Here is a 12748-nt window from a genome sequence, read left to right on the forward strand (position 1 = left end):
TCCCCCCATAAATTTCAGAATACATTTCACCACTTGAAAAAATACCTGTCTGTTGTCTTTCAATGGAATCCAGCCTGTGTGACTCAGAGTGCATCCATTTCCACTGCACAAGCACAGTGGTTTCTTTTATGAACAGCTGCAGGTACACTTGCAGCCATCTACAGATTAGATAAAGAAAGGTTTTTAGTTCTTCCCTAGCAGAATGTACAATATTATCTTGGATGCCAGTCCACAACAGGCCTTTTTGCTCTGAAAATGTGTAATCGTGTGTATCTACCCTGTATGATGTAGATACCTGATAGGTATTACCTGCACTGAACTTCAGAGTATGTGATAATAATTTGCAATGTATTTTTCAAGTATTAAATTTTTTTACAGCTAAGAAAAATGTTAATCTCTTGGTCAAATGGAGATGTGCTATTCCTTTTCTGAATTTGTTATTTTAATGGATAGAAAAACAAATCAAAAGCAGGTAATTTTGATGCGTTTTAATGTAGATTAGTTGCTCCGAACCGGTCATCTTGGTGTATAGGTTTGATGTGGTTTAAGGTTTTATGTTTCATGCTAGGGCAGAGGGAGGTGTTTGCTGAAATGCTACAGTAATGACATTGAATCATTAGTTGCATTTGTTTCTTCAGCTGCAAATTTAAAAAAAAAAAAAAAAATCTAGTTTTGGCTTTCCTTGGATTTAGAGATGTTTGTCCAAATACATGTATTTAGTTTAATAAATTTATAAGGAGAAGGAGCATTCAGTTTTATTAAAATTGACAACAAAACCGTGCCTCCCTTTTTTGGATAGAGTAAAAACGCTGGTGAGTTATCCCAATGAGTAAGTCCCAGTACAATCAGATTTCAGATTAAAAAGAGACTAAAATGATTTCTACTCTTCTGTTAGCAACTGTGTACAAAATCTTTTGCAAACTAAAGAACACTCCACATGAACTAAAGAATACTCCGTGGTTTTGCTTGCTGGCCTAGATGTCGTGTTCAGATTCCCTCTGCCCAATAGCAAAGGTTTGCCCTGTGTGAATTTAATGGACTGTTTGTGTTTGATAATCTATTGCAAAAATCCCCTTTCAGTTTGAAGTCCCCTTCCCATCCACCTTAATGTCTTGTTTTTGCACATGTGGTGGTTTTATGAGCAGCAGCCATTTCCACTTAAATCCACAGTCATAGAGGTATCAGATATTGAGGTAGAATCTTGGCTCTGCTGCATTTGTCCTTTTCATCCCTTAGGTTAGAGGCTTCCTCAACAGCATAAACCTGTGTCTTCAGCTGAGCAGGTCAGCGTCAGATAACTGTCAGCATCTGACAGTTTTTGTTGCATCTCATTAAATGTGGACAGGCTGAAGATTGCCCTGTGCATCTTGCAGGGGTGTTTGCGCTCTCTGGCCAAATTGCCGACTCTCAGGAAAGCTCCCTGAGGCCCATATCAGAATCTCACAATATTAATGCAGAGTTTTCCCCTTTGAAAGCAACAACGAGGACTTGTGAGAAGCACGCACGTTTCACAAATTCAGTCACTTAGGAATTCTAGGCAAGATGTGATTAATATTCAAGGTAAAATGGATAGAAATGTTTTTATCCTGAAGGTGGGAGATAGATGGGTTAGATTTTTCATCTGCTGGAAGCTACAGGCAGGAGTTTTTACCTGTAGGGCTAATACAAGTATCAAGATCAAGTAACTAGATTCTTAGCTAGCTTGCCTGGCATGTGTGGTGTAAAATTAATGGTGGAAGAGCACCAGCAGGCAACTTGGTGGATTTGGTGTCTTCGTGCCATTCTAGTTTATATTTCATTTAGTGCAACAGGGAAGATATGATGCATGCCAGCCTCTAAAACATCTTCCTTTTACCCACAGATAAACATTCTCACTCTTTCTTTCCTGCTTAAGTGATTTCTCCCTGACCAGCTTAAACTCTTATGTTATCAGCAAGTGTAGCTTTCAAGGAATGTCCCTGCATTTTTCTACCCTGCGCTCTTGTCACTGCTCTGTTCCCCTTACCAACTATATTGCTGTGTGCTTATTACCATCAGAATGACACTCCACCGTGGGAATTTTAGAAAGGGCTTTCATACGCTCCACAAACACTTAAGCAGATGCCTTTTTTATTAAAAACAAAACCAAAAACCAGCAACACCACTGTATATTTTTACACCCTGTGCTTGATGCATGGCTGTTGCATGCCTGTGCCTTCCCATGTGTATGCAGGAGAGCACTGTGGGGCTGGATGCCAGACGCTTCAGTTCTCAGAAGTACTTAAAGTTCTCTTTGACGGTGGAGCACATCTCTCATCAGTATATAATTGCTTCACTGTGTATATTTGCATGAATATTGTCGAACGTCATCTTGCATGTAAGAAAGCCATTAGAATGCAGTCCTGTGGCAGTGCTGGTGTAGTTTTTCTTTGCTGTCTTGAGAGAAATGGAATTTATTACGGTAACAAAAAAACTGGTTCCCTGTTAACTTAGTTTTCAACAGACAGTGCTGTATACAGTCTTGCTTAATTGTGTTGGATCAAACCCAGCGATGTTTTTTCTGGGTTAACTGTGCATTTTCTTCAGCACATGTGTGCAAGTCCCAATGGTTTCGTAGGCAATTCATGCCTGGCAACTTCAGTTAGCCAGGTTCTAGCCCCAGAGATCTTTTATGTTGACCTGACAAAGTGTAACAACCTGTAAAGGTGTGTCTGAGGCAGGAAAGGTACTGAGTTAGCTATGTATCCAAAAAAATAAAGAATATCTGGACATTCCCTCTTTTTTGACAGTACCCCATGTCACTTCTAGAGTTCAAAGCTGACTCAGAGTCTTTAAAGCTTACCTGCTTTCGAGGCAGAGTCTCCTCCATTCAGGAGACTCTACCTCTGTCAAAGTAGAGGACAAATGATCTTCCAGGTAGGTCAAGTCTTGCGACTTTTATCAAAGAAACTGTAGACCTGTGTCTGACAGAGACAGGGGGACTCAGTTCTGTAATGTCCCTAAGCAGTACTGTGCTAGACCAGGAAAGCAGTTTGTGCCAACACTCAATGGGATCAGCAGCCTCTGGAGACCTGGAAATGTGTTAATAAACTAAAAGTGGAGTACTGGGTACCACACAGTACAGACCCCATATTTAGTAACTGGTGTGGGATACAAGGCCAAATTCTGGTCTTAGGGTGACATCAGTGCAATGCATAGAGAAAGAGCAAACCCTATCTTGTGGTCTTGGAGACTGAACTATCTGAATGATGGGCAGTGACTTAATCAAGAGTTTTCTGCTTATCCTGTTCATTATATTGAAAATATTGTTCATATCTGCAAACATCCATTTAAATTGCTGAATTAAATTGTTCAGCATTATGGGCTACACCACTGTAAACCTCTGCCTGATTTTTTTCTGCCTCATAAATGAATGGTATTTCAGATATTCATTCTCAGGAAATAGTTCTGCTATAAATAAAATTGCAAAGCAGAGCAGGAAAAGGAGTCGAGACTCGGAACCCAGCAGCTGATCTGACCTTATTAATTGTATTTTGGAAAGCAGTGGTTATCTCTGGGTGGCCTACCAACACCTTCTCTTCTCAGGCACTCTCTAGTTACTACACCTGAGCTGTTGCCTGTTGTACTGAAGCAGATACACATGAACGTTTGTCTGACACAAGGCTTACCCCAGTGCTTCCTGACAGCGGTGGGAACAGTCATGAATCAAACAGCAGGTTTTCTTTGGCATGTCCAAATTAGAGAATCAGTTGAATGGTTTGGCCCTAAGACAGAATGTAATAAACCCTAGGAGCATTTTTATTTGCTTTTGCATGCATGATGCAATTTGAAAGCCTCTTTTGCTTTGCAACATCAGGGGCGATTTATATGAGGGGAAAGAACAGTCAGTTCAGGCCTATCAACTTAGCAAATCCGGTCATCCAGAATTTCAAGCGTTTGTTGTTTCTGTGTGAGCAACTCCTGTCACTTCAAAGGGGCCATTAGTTGTTGGTTTGCAGATGGTGATAACAACTTTAAAGAAGTTCTGCTGAATTGTAATTTTGCTTCCTGCTGACAGATATCACCAGAGTGAGAACAATCCAGAGCAAAGTGGGTGCTATCGTCATTGTGTTGATGAGAACATTGAAAGGAGAAACCACTATTTGGATCTTGCAGGAATAGAAAACTACACATCAAAGTTTGGGCCAGGTAATTTGGTAATTTATGTTGCAACCTTTTTGTCTTTTCTTTCTTCAGTTGCATGTCCCACAGCAGGGGCAGTGAATTGTGAACCTGTGTGATTTGTCTGTAGTGACTTACTGGAAAGAATAGGACTGTGTGAATATTGCAAGATAATTACTGGCGAAGGTGGTATCACAATGGAGTGGCTAATGTGCTGCAAGCCTCCTTTGAAGTACTTGTTTGTGTAGCTAAACTTGGAGGTGAGCCTAGGAGAGCAATCTTTACATCTAAGTTATTAAGTTTAGTGTATGGGTGAGGCGAGGACTGATTTTTGGATGTTGGAGCTCGTTCCCAAGATACATATTTTGTACTCGCTACTGACCCAAAAATCGGAGAATATGGGTTTATACCTGGAATTTTGGCTTTTGTCCCCAAATTAAAGGGATTTGGATTTCCTCCCTTTCCCTGTCCTCTGCCAAGATTTTACTATTCTACTCAGTTATTTTTGTGCATTTTGGATAGATGATGACCAAGAGAAGTTAATGTAAAGACTTAGACACACACACACACGCTTTCTTATATAGACACATATGTATATTTGTGTGTATTATTTACTAGTCAGAATTATTAAATGTAATTAAACTCGACAGCTATAATTGCATTCATTTCCTTAGGAAAAATTCACTCTGCCGATTAATGCTATCCCTGCCAACAGCATGCTACTAATTAAAACTTGAAATACTGGATGACTAACTCAGCTTGTTATTTCCTAGGATCTCCTCCAGCAGCTCAAAAACATGACCCACCAAGCAGAGTTGTGAATCAGACTAGATCCCGTTCTCATGAACCTGAAACCTTCCATGCTCACCATAGGAAATCTCAAGTGGTGGATCCAAGCCACATCAATCTGGCTGAGAGTTCATATGCCAAGATTGCAGAAATCCAACAGAGGTTTCGGAACCAGGACTCAAACAAGCACTTTGTGAGGTCTCCCAAGGCCCAGGGCAAAAATGTTGCCCCTGTGCATCCTGGAAGGGCAGTAAGAAATAAACCTTTTCAAGGGGCGCCCATGCCAATGGCTTCCCCAAGTGCACGTGTGGGCCAGAATGTTCCTTACCTCCCCTTGCAATCCCAACAGGTTCACAAGAAGCATAAGCAGAGGGCAAAGGAGAATCACCAAATGTGCAAAACCTTCCAGTCTCCAGGGACAGTTGTGGAAAAGGAACATGTGAGAGACCTGCCCACAGTCATTTTATATGAAGGCCAAGTTGGACAAATGATACAAAGACATGAACACCACCACCACCATGAGCACCACCACCACTACCATCACTTCTACCAGACATAAAACAGATCCCACCAACATCCTCCAAGAATCATCCCATATGAAGGAAATGTGTTCTTGTGATACCAGAACTAAGGCATTACTATAATTAATATTATTGTTACTCCATTAATATTCAGCTAGCATATATTTTAGAGGTTATATGGAACTCTTGAAACTTACCCTATTTATATGTTGTGGAACTGCATAGCTTACTTAAACACCTTGTGGATTTTGTTTTTTTAAAGTGGCTTGTAAAACAGCAAACAGCCATAGCTTTTTGAGCTGTGATTTAATACAGGTCGTCAACGCACTTCTTTACAAGTACTACTTTCATTGTAGTAGGAAAGATACTTCAAACACTATTGCAGACATCTAGCTTACCAGTCTGCTGTATGTCGGCTGATCGCACACAAGCCTTTTATCAGGGGAGCAATGTTCGAAGGGTTGGACTCCAGAGATACTCAGAATAACAGAAAATACAAACAGCTGCTACCTCTAGTATTATTCAGATTTTATTTTCTTTTTATTGATTGTAATGTGCTACAGGGGGGGATTTTAATATACTGCATTCATGTAGCCTGTTTGTGTTCACATCCTTTCAAATTATCTTAGTAATTACAAAGAAACATTAGCTATACTTGTCAACAGAGCTACATTTGTATGACTTACACTTTATTTTCTTGGAGATTCTTCACTGACACAATACAGTCTGTTATATACTGGGTAATATTTAAATATACTACTTCTATTTTTGGTTTTTCTCCTGCTTACTCTCCATTCTGTTTGGGGTAACCATTTGAAAAGAAGAGGATGTGAAATGGGGTTTTCAAAAGTATCACTAGACTTTAGTGCTTGGGCCATAAGTATCGTTCACAGGGGTTTGGGAAGGAGAGGGCTTGTTTGGGGTTTTTGTTTTGTTTAAATCCACAGTTCTTTGTTTTGAGAAAGAATTGAGGAAAATATACTTTCTCACTTTAAATGTTGGCAAATATATATAAAATATAAATATAAATATATATATATAAATATGCACACTCTCAGGTACATTTTGTTGTGTTTTGGAAATCTGTGGTTTGAATATTAACATTATTTTTTTTTTTTCCACAACAGTGACTTTTTAGAAATATATGCGATGGCATTTTCTTAGGTGCCTCCAATTTAAATTTCCCCAGCACCTACCAATTTGTGTTTCTCCCATTTTAGAGACAATTCAACATGTAAAAAATATCATTCACAATCATTCTGGCCTCTTCTACTTTTTCTGTATCAAAGGGCTTCCATTCCGTGAAGGAGAATGAGACCATACTCACAAGACCTTACTGGCTGCTGAGAAATTTGAAGGTCAAAAGCAAATTGGAAAAGTGAAAAAAGGGTCAGTACATACAAGTTTTACTTTCTGTGGGGCCCAGATTTATAATACATTCAAGCTGGGTTTTGTACAGATCACCATTTTGCAGGTAGAAAGTGACTGAGAAACACCTACGTCGCTTTGGAACTTTAAAGTAGAGAACTCCTCACAGAAAAACATAGTTGTTCTATAAACATATTTGCTTTTTGTTTTAATTATTTTAAATGTTGTGGTATTTTGTCTATAGTGTATATTGTAAAATGTAACTATCCCACATTGTTATAAGCCCTTTATGATTAGGGTATTTTTTTCTGACTAGAGTTTTGATCAGTCCAAAATGAGGTATTACCTTACTGCTGACCAGTTTTAGAGGAATGTTGTCCTGTCTAAGAACATGGGTGCATCAACTTTTAAAGAAAAGTGGAAAGCCTTGCCTTCTTGTGGAATTGGAATAGAATCACTGCTTCGTGGTAATTAGGTCCATCTCTTGTCTCCCTGGATCAGCAGTTGTTTAGACTTATTGTCCTCTTTAAAAAATCTGGTTTATTTTATTTTATTTTTCTTAGCTGTCAACAGTATGTTCTGTTAAATCTAACAAAATGTTTTTAAAATGTGTTTGATCTGTGTGACAACTATACTGTTCTGTTTATTTTTAAAACTCCTAAAGTCCAAAAATATTTATATGCAGAAATTTCTGTATTGAAAATATGAAAAGGCCACAAATTTGGTTAGTTACCACTGAGTTGTTCTAGTCTAAGCCTTTTTTGCTGCTTGTGTATCATTCTTTTTCAATGTATATATAATTATGGACTGCAAAAAAAAAAAAAAGGCATTTATATGTCTAGTAGAAGGAATAAGCTTATTTATATTATAGTGTTAACAAAGTCTGATGTATTCAAGTGACTTACGTTATACCGCATGCAAACACACAAGTGTACATTCCATCTAAGAAGGGATGCCATGCTATTTGTTTTGAAGATGTAATTAAAGCTGCTCTCTTTTCAGCAGAGCATATGCCAGAAAGACTGTGAGGTGGGAATTGTTTCTTAGTCCATTCTTTTTTTAATGCATATTATTGCTGAAAAGCAGAAAACATTCTGGAAAACTAGAGCGCTTTCAGTACTGTGGGCTTTTCTAAGAAAGGGCAGCAAAGGGGCTCTTTCACCCAAAGATACTTTGCTGGAAAAGATAACAGCACCAATACAAAATCCCATCTGACTGAGCAGCGTGCAGTACTAGTTGTGCCAAGCGAACTCGGAAGCGTACCACAGCTGACCATTGGTTGCAACCTTGCGTTGATTTGGTTTGGTTTATTGTATTTGGAGATTCAAAAGACAAATTCTGCCTTGCTCAAATTCCGTGAAATACGAATACATTTTAATAACGTGGCATCCCCATACTAAAACTTTACACCAGCCATGTATGAACATGCAGTATCTAGATACAGTCTTGCAGTTGTGTTACGTGTATTAAGTGTGAATAACATGTAGCACAGTTTCTTTTCACAGAACCTTAAATTTCCGTATCTTTTAAAAATGTTTGCTTTTCAGTATTTTGTATAGTAAATATAGATGGTTTTGACTAAATGCTTTATTTATTTAACAGCAAAAACTGTGCCAAGAGAACCCCCTGTTAATTAAAGTTTTACTAGTTCAGAAAGTATATTTCCTTCTTCTTGTTGTGGATTTCAGGGGCTTATTGCAATTGCTGTCAGTGCTTGCAGATCCCACTGATGAAAGAGCTTGCATTAACATTTTTGGGAACAGGATCAGGCCATAAGGTATGGACTGGATATGCTTTGGTTTTATATTTAAACTACCGAGTTTCAGAGTTAAATTTCTTGTCCCCTACTATTAGACCTGTGTTGAGTAACTGATTTTTCAGCTCGATATTAATTCTGAAAACATTTTTTAAAAAAATATTATTTTAAGTTGCGCAAAACTGTGGCTAAATCAAAATTTAAAATAGCTTCTGGTTAAACAAAACTTTTCATTTCCAAGAAAAGAAAAAAAATCAGAGTTGAGTATATTATTACTATTTAAAAGTAAAATGGAGTGGCATGAAATAATTTCAAGTGAAAACATCCTTTTCACTTACTTTTTCTGCTTTTACACAAAGCAATTCAGCAAAACAAAGCCGATCGCAAAGTTTGTGCTATTTGCTGAAAAAATTTCAACTGAAAAATTATGCTCAGCTCTACCAGCTGCGATTTTTGGGAAGCCAGGTTTTTGAAAAGAAGGATTGCTAAGCTCTTCTCCTAACTTCATGACCACCTAATACAAAGTAGACGAAGCTAAGGATAGCAAAGTGAAATCTCTATCCCAGTGAAATCTCTGGCAGGACTGCCAGATTCCCACTGGCTTCAGGGTGCCTAAAATTTCATTCCAGGAATGTGGGTTTGAAGTCTACATAATGTGCAGACAGTGATTTCAGTATTTATTTTTTATGTATCTTACTGCTGATGGTTTTGAAGTAGCTAATATTAAATGGAAGTTTTACTGTAAGAGATCAAGCTGGTAAGTTAATTAAGATTAGCAGCAAATACTGTGCTTTATACTTATGCCATTCATGGCGCTTCCAAATGTCTTTGAAACATCCACACATCATTTAGTCACTGTTAGAAATTAAGATCCAGTTCTGCCCTTGGATGATGAAGTACAGGTTCTCCGGGCGTATTGGCAGAGCAGCCCCTTAAGGCCATACCAAACTAAAAAGCCACATATGACCTCTACGACTGCCTTCCTACTCTAGTCATCATGAGCACAGAACAGCAAAGTATAGCTGGAGAAGTACCTTAGAGGGGGTGGGGGTGTGTGCGGGTGCGCGTGCGTGTGTGTGTGTGTATATATATGCGTGTCCTCTGGCAGGAGTTAGTGAATGGCACAAGATGGATTCTGACAGAGGTGATCTTTTATAAAGGGATAAGTACTGTGTATGCTCAACAGTCTACAAGTTGTCACATAAATATACGGATATGATGAATGCTTACTGTTCTCCATATGTCATTGTGTACCTCAATTATTGAATGACAGATTTCATTTGTATTCCAATTAACAGGAAAGTTAGGCCCTTTGGGGCCTAAATTATACTTGAGAAAAATTCATCATGCTAGAAAACTTGCAAAAACATTCACCATAATTTTTGCCTGGAGTATAGGCAAGAATGTTCATGTTTGGAAATGTGTCAGCTAATCAAGTCTCACCTTTAATTACCTTGATGCAATTCATCAAGATCTGAAAATATGTTTTCAAACATGACTTATTCATAGTTTTGCTGGGAACCAAGTCGTATTCAGCATCCTGTTAGTTGTCAGACTTCTTTTTTTTTTTTTTTTTAAATGAACCAAGCAGAAACATGTTTGAAAATCCATGAAATAAAAGTTGAACTTAATGTGTTTTATAAATAGCTTCTGGAAGAAGATTTCTTTTCTAATGCACTTAGCAGCAAAACCAGCCTCAATTTATCACATAATGATTTATTTTCTTTGCATATTTGACAGCTGTTCAGTTGATTTGACTTGGAAGGAGCTGTTTTGGGATTTTTTTGGCTTGTCTACATTTAAAATGGGCTCAAAATGGGCTAAAAGGAACAGATGTAGAAAAGCAAATAACTTTATATTGAAATTATTCAGTAGACATTGAACTGCATCTTATTTGAAGTTTGGATTATAGTTATTAAATAATGAGGTTTTCAATGATGCTGTAATTTACTTTTACATTTCTATATAATTCTAGATAATTTGATCCTACTGAGCTAAAATGATAGAAATCATATGGATAAGGTCTTCTAATTTCTTTTTTTTTAAATAGCAGGACTTAAGGAGTATTCAGATGGATTACTGTGAGGGTTAGAGCTGCAAAGACAGACTGGCAAGGGAAGGATGGAAAGATTTGAGCAGCGTAGGGATAGCACAGAACTGTCTGACAGAGGGGCAGGGCGAGACAAACAGGAGGCAGGAACATACGGTATGGAGAAGCTATATTCATATTACTTTTTTGAATCTCTTATGGTACTTCTTTTGCTCCTAAAACAGCAACAGTATTTCATAGAATGCTTTTCACTGGGAGAGCTTGAAAGACTTTCTGGAAGAGGTCAATCTCCAGTGTGCAGCAGGAGGCGCAAGGAAGGAAAGCTGTAGATAATCACTGCTAGGGCTGTGGCAGAGTAACAAATGATGCCCCAGTTCCTGAGTCCCTGTCCAAGCTGAGGGAATTATTTTCAGTAGTGGAGGTGTTTCTACAGATGTTTTCAATATTCCTTAGAACATGTTTTGAATAGTAGCATAGGTTCTTTTTCCATTTGATTACAAACACACAAAAGTTGGTCAAATGTTGCCCAAAGCTTTTATCTGTTCTGATTTTTCTAAACACTAAGCACTAACTATGCCTTGGAAATCTACTGACACAAAGTATAATCTTTATATCACAAGAAATGGCAGACCGGACCTATCGGTTGTCCTGTCAGCCTACTATTTTGGGGTCCAAGAGTAGGAAGTTCCAGAAGACATAATGTTAAGGGCTTCATAAGTTTGCCAATGGGCAAACATTAACAATATCAGGCATACTGGTAATTATGTGCACTGTGCTTTCTGGTTTTTACCACATGCTTATGAAGTGGGGTTTGTGTCTTCCTTTGGGTGCCTAGTCCATATAGACAAAACAGCCTGTAATTGTTACCAGCCAAGAGATGCATGCTTGTGTTGAGCCTGTACTTTGTGGATGAAGATACAGGGTTCAGATCCTTCTGGTGCTGGGTGCTTATTTTTGCACTTAATCCTTCCCATTCTGTTCTATTCACGAAGGATAGTACGTTAAGGCTTTGTGAATTTTCTAATAAAACATCTAACAAACTGGGCCAAATTTGTCTTCAGCTTCACAAACGGAAGCCAGAAGACCCCCATGCGTGTCTTGGAATTTGGACCTTCAAATGCATTTTGCTATATGAGTCATCATTTTTTCTTGTACTAATTTCAGATATTTGATAAGCTCTTTTTATGGTTTACAAGTTTAAAAAGACAAATAAAACTTTGTAGATTAAAACGTTCATTTGGAGGTTGTATTTTGTCTTTTCTCAGTGGAGTTCTGTGAATGGTCTTTTTCTGCGGGCTTTAGCTTAAACCTACAAAGTGACTTTGGAGTGGGTGTTTATAGTTCTTCGCGTGCTTGTTCACAGGATAAGACTGTTGATAGATGAATAAAGTGCCACTTGAGGTTGTTAACAACCAGGACTGGTAACGCTAGTTTAACTAAGATAAATAGTGAAATGCTATGGCAATTAGCATTAAGGTCTCACTTGGCCAGTGCTGATTTTTGAAGTCATAGATACGGTGCTTTATAGAGACGCATGGCCGTGGGATCTGGAGCTATTTATTCCATCCCTGCTCTGAGTGCTGTATGGACTCCTGTGTGGTGCGTGCCCAGGGCATCCTTGCATACTCAACATGCCATTAGGAAGCAGGAGTATGAAAATCATAATGTTTCAGTCCAAAGCAATTAACCCTCTCACCCTGCAAGGAGTGGAGGGGAGGAAAAGCTCAATTAAAGAGACTTGGAGTTTCCAGTAAGTGCAAAAGTATGAAGGGAAGCAAAAAGCAGCACTGTGGGCCTCACATTCCTCCTGTCTCTTTACAGCCTTCTCAGGGAATATTTTTTACTTTTGATGTCTATAATCACAACTTCTTGCTGTTTGAGTATGCCATCTGTTAAGGCCATAGCCCTCAGTGGCTCTGCACATGTGACTTCCATGGGTTTCAATGGAAACGTTGTGCAGCTTAACTAGGTCGGCAGATGTAAAGAGAGGTACTGCAATTTACACTCGCTTGGAATCGGGGCGCTGGGGCGCTCGTAGCTTGCTCTGATCAGGGACAGGGTTTTATAAGAATTTTCCTGGTCTAATAAGTGGATGCTAAAATCATTTAATTTAAAATTACAATC

At 38.5% G+C, this 12748-nt stretch overlaps 1 protein-coding gene across 2 annotated transcripts in view; it reads left to right on the forward strand.

Moving 5' to 3' along the window:
• The window catches only part of NKD1 (NKD inhibitor of WNT signaling pathway 1), a 116218-nt gene extending 103825 nt beyond the window's left edge, over positions 1 to 12393 (forward strand). For both annotated transcript variants that reach the window (XM_054840862.1, XM_054840863.1), the window contains 2 exons: positions 4037 to 4167; positions 4914 to 12393. In XM_054840862.1, the coding sequence (XP_054696837.1) occupies positions 4037 to 4167; positions 4914 to 5488 (706 nt within the window). In that variant the 3' untranslated portion in view covers positions 5489 to 12393. The remainder of the gene's footprint in view (positions 1 to 4036; positions 4168 to 4913) is intronic.
• The last annotated feature ends 355 nt before the right edge of the window (positions 12394 to 12748 follow it).

The sequence above is a fragment of the Grus americana genome, chromosome 13 (genome assembly GCF_028858705.1).
Source record: "Grus americana isolate bGruAme1 chromosome 13, bGruAme1.mat, whole genome shotgun sequence".
NCBI classification, from domain to species: domain Eukaryota; kingdom Metazoa; phylum Chordata; class Aves; order Gruiformes; family Gruidae; genus Grus; species Grus americana.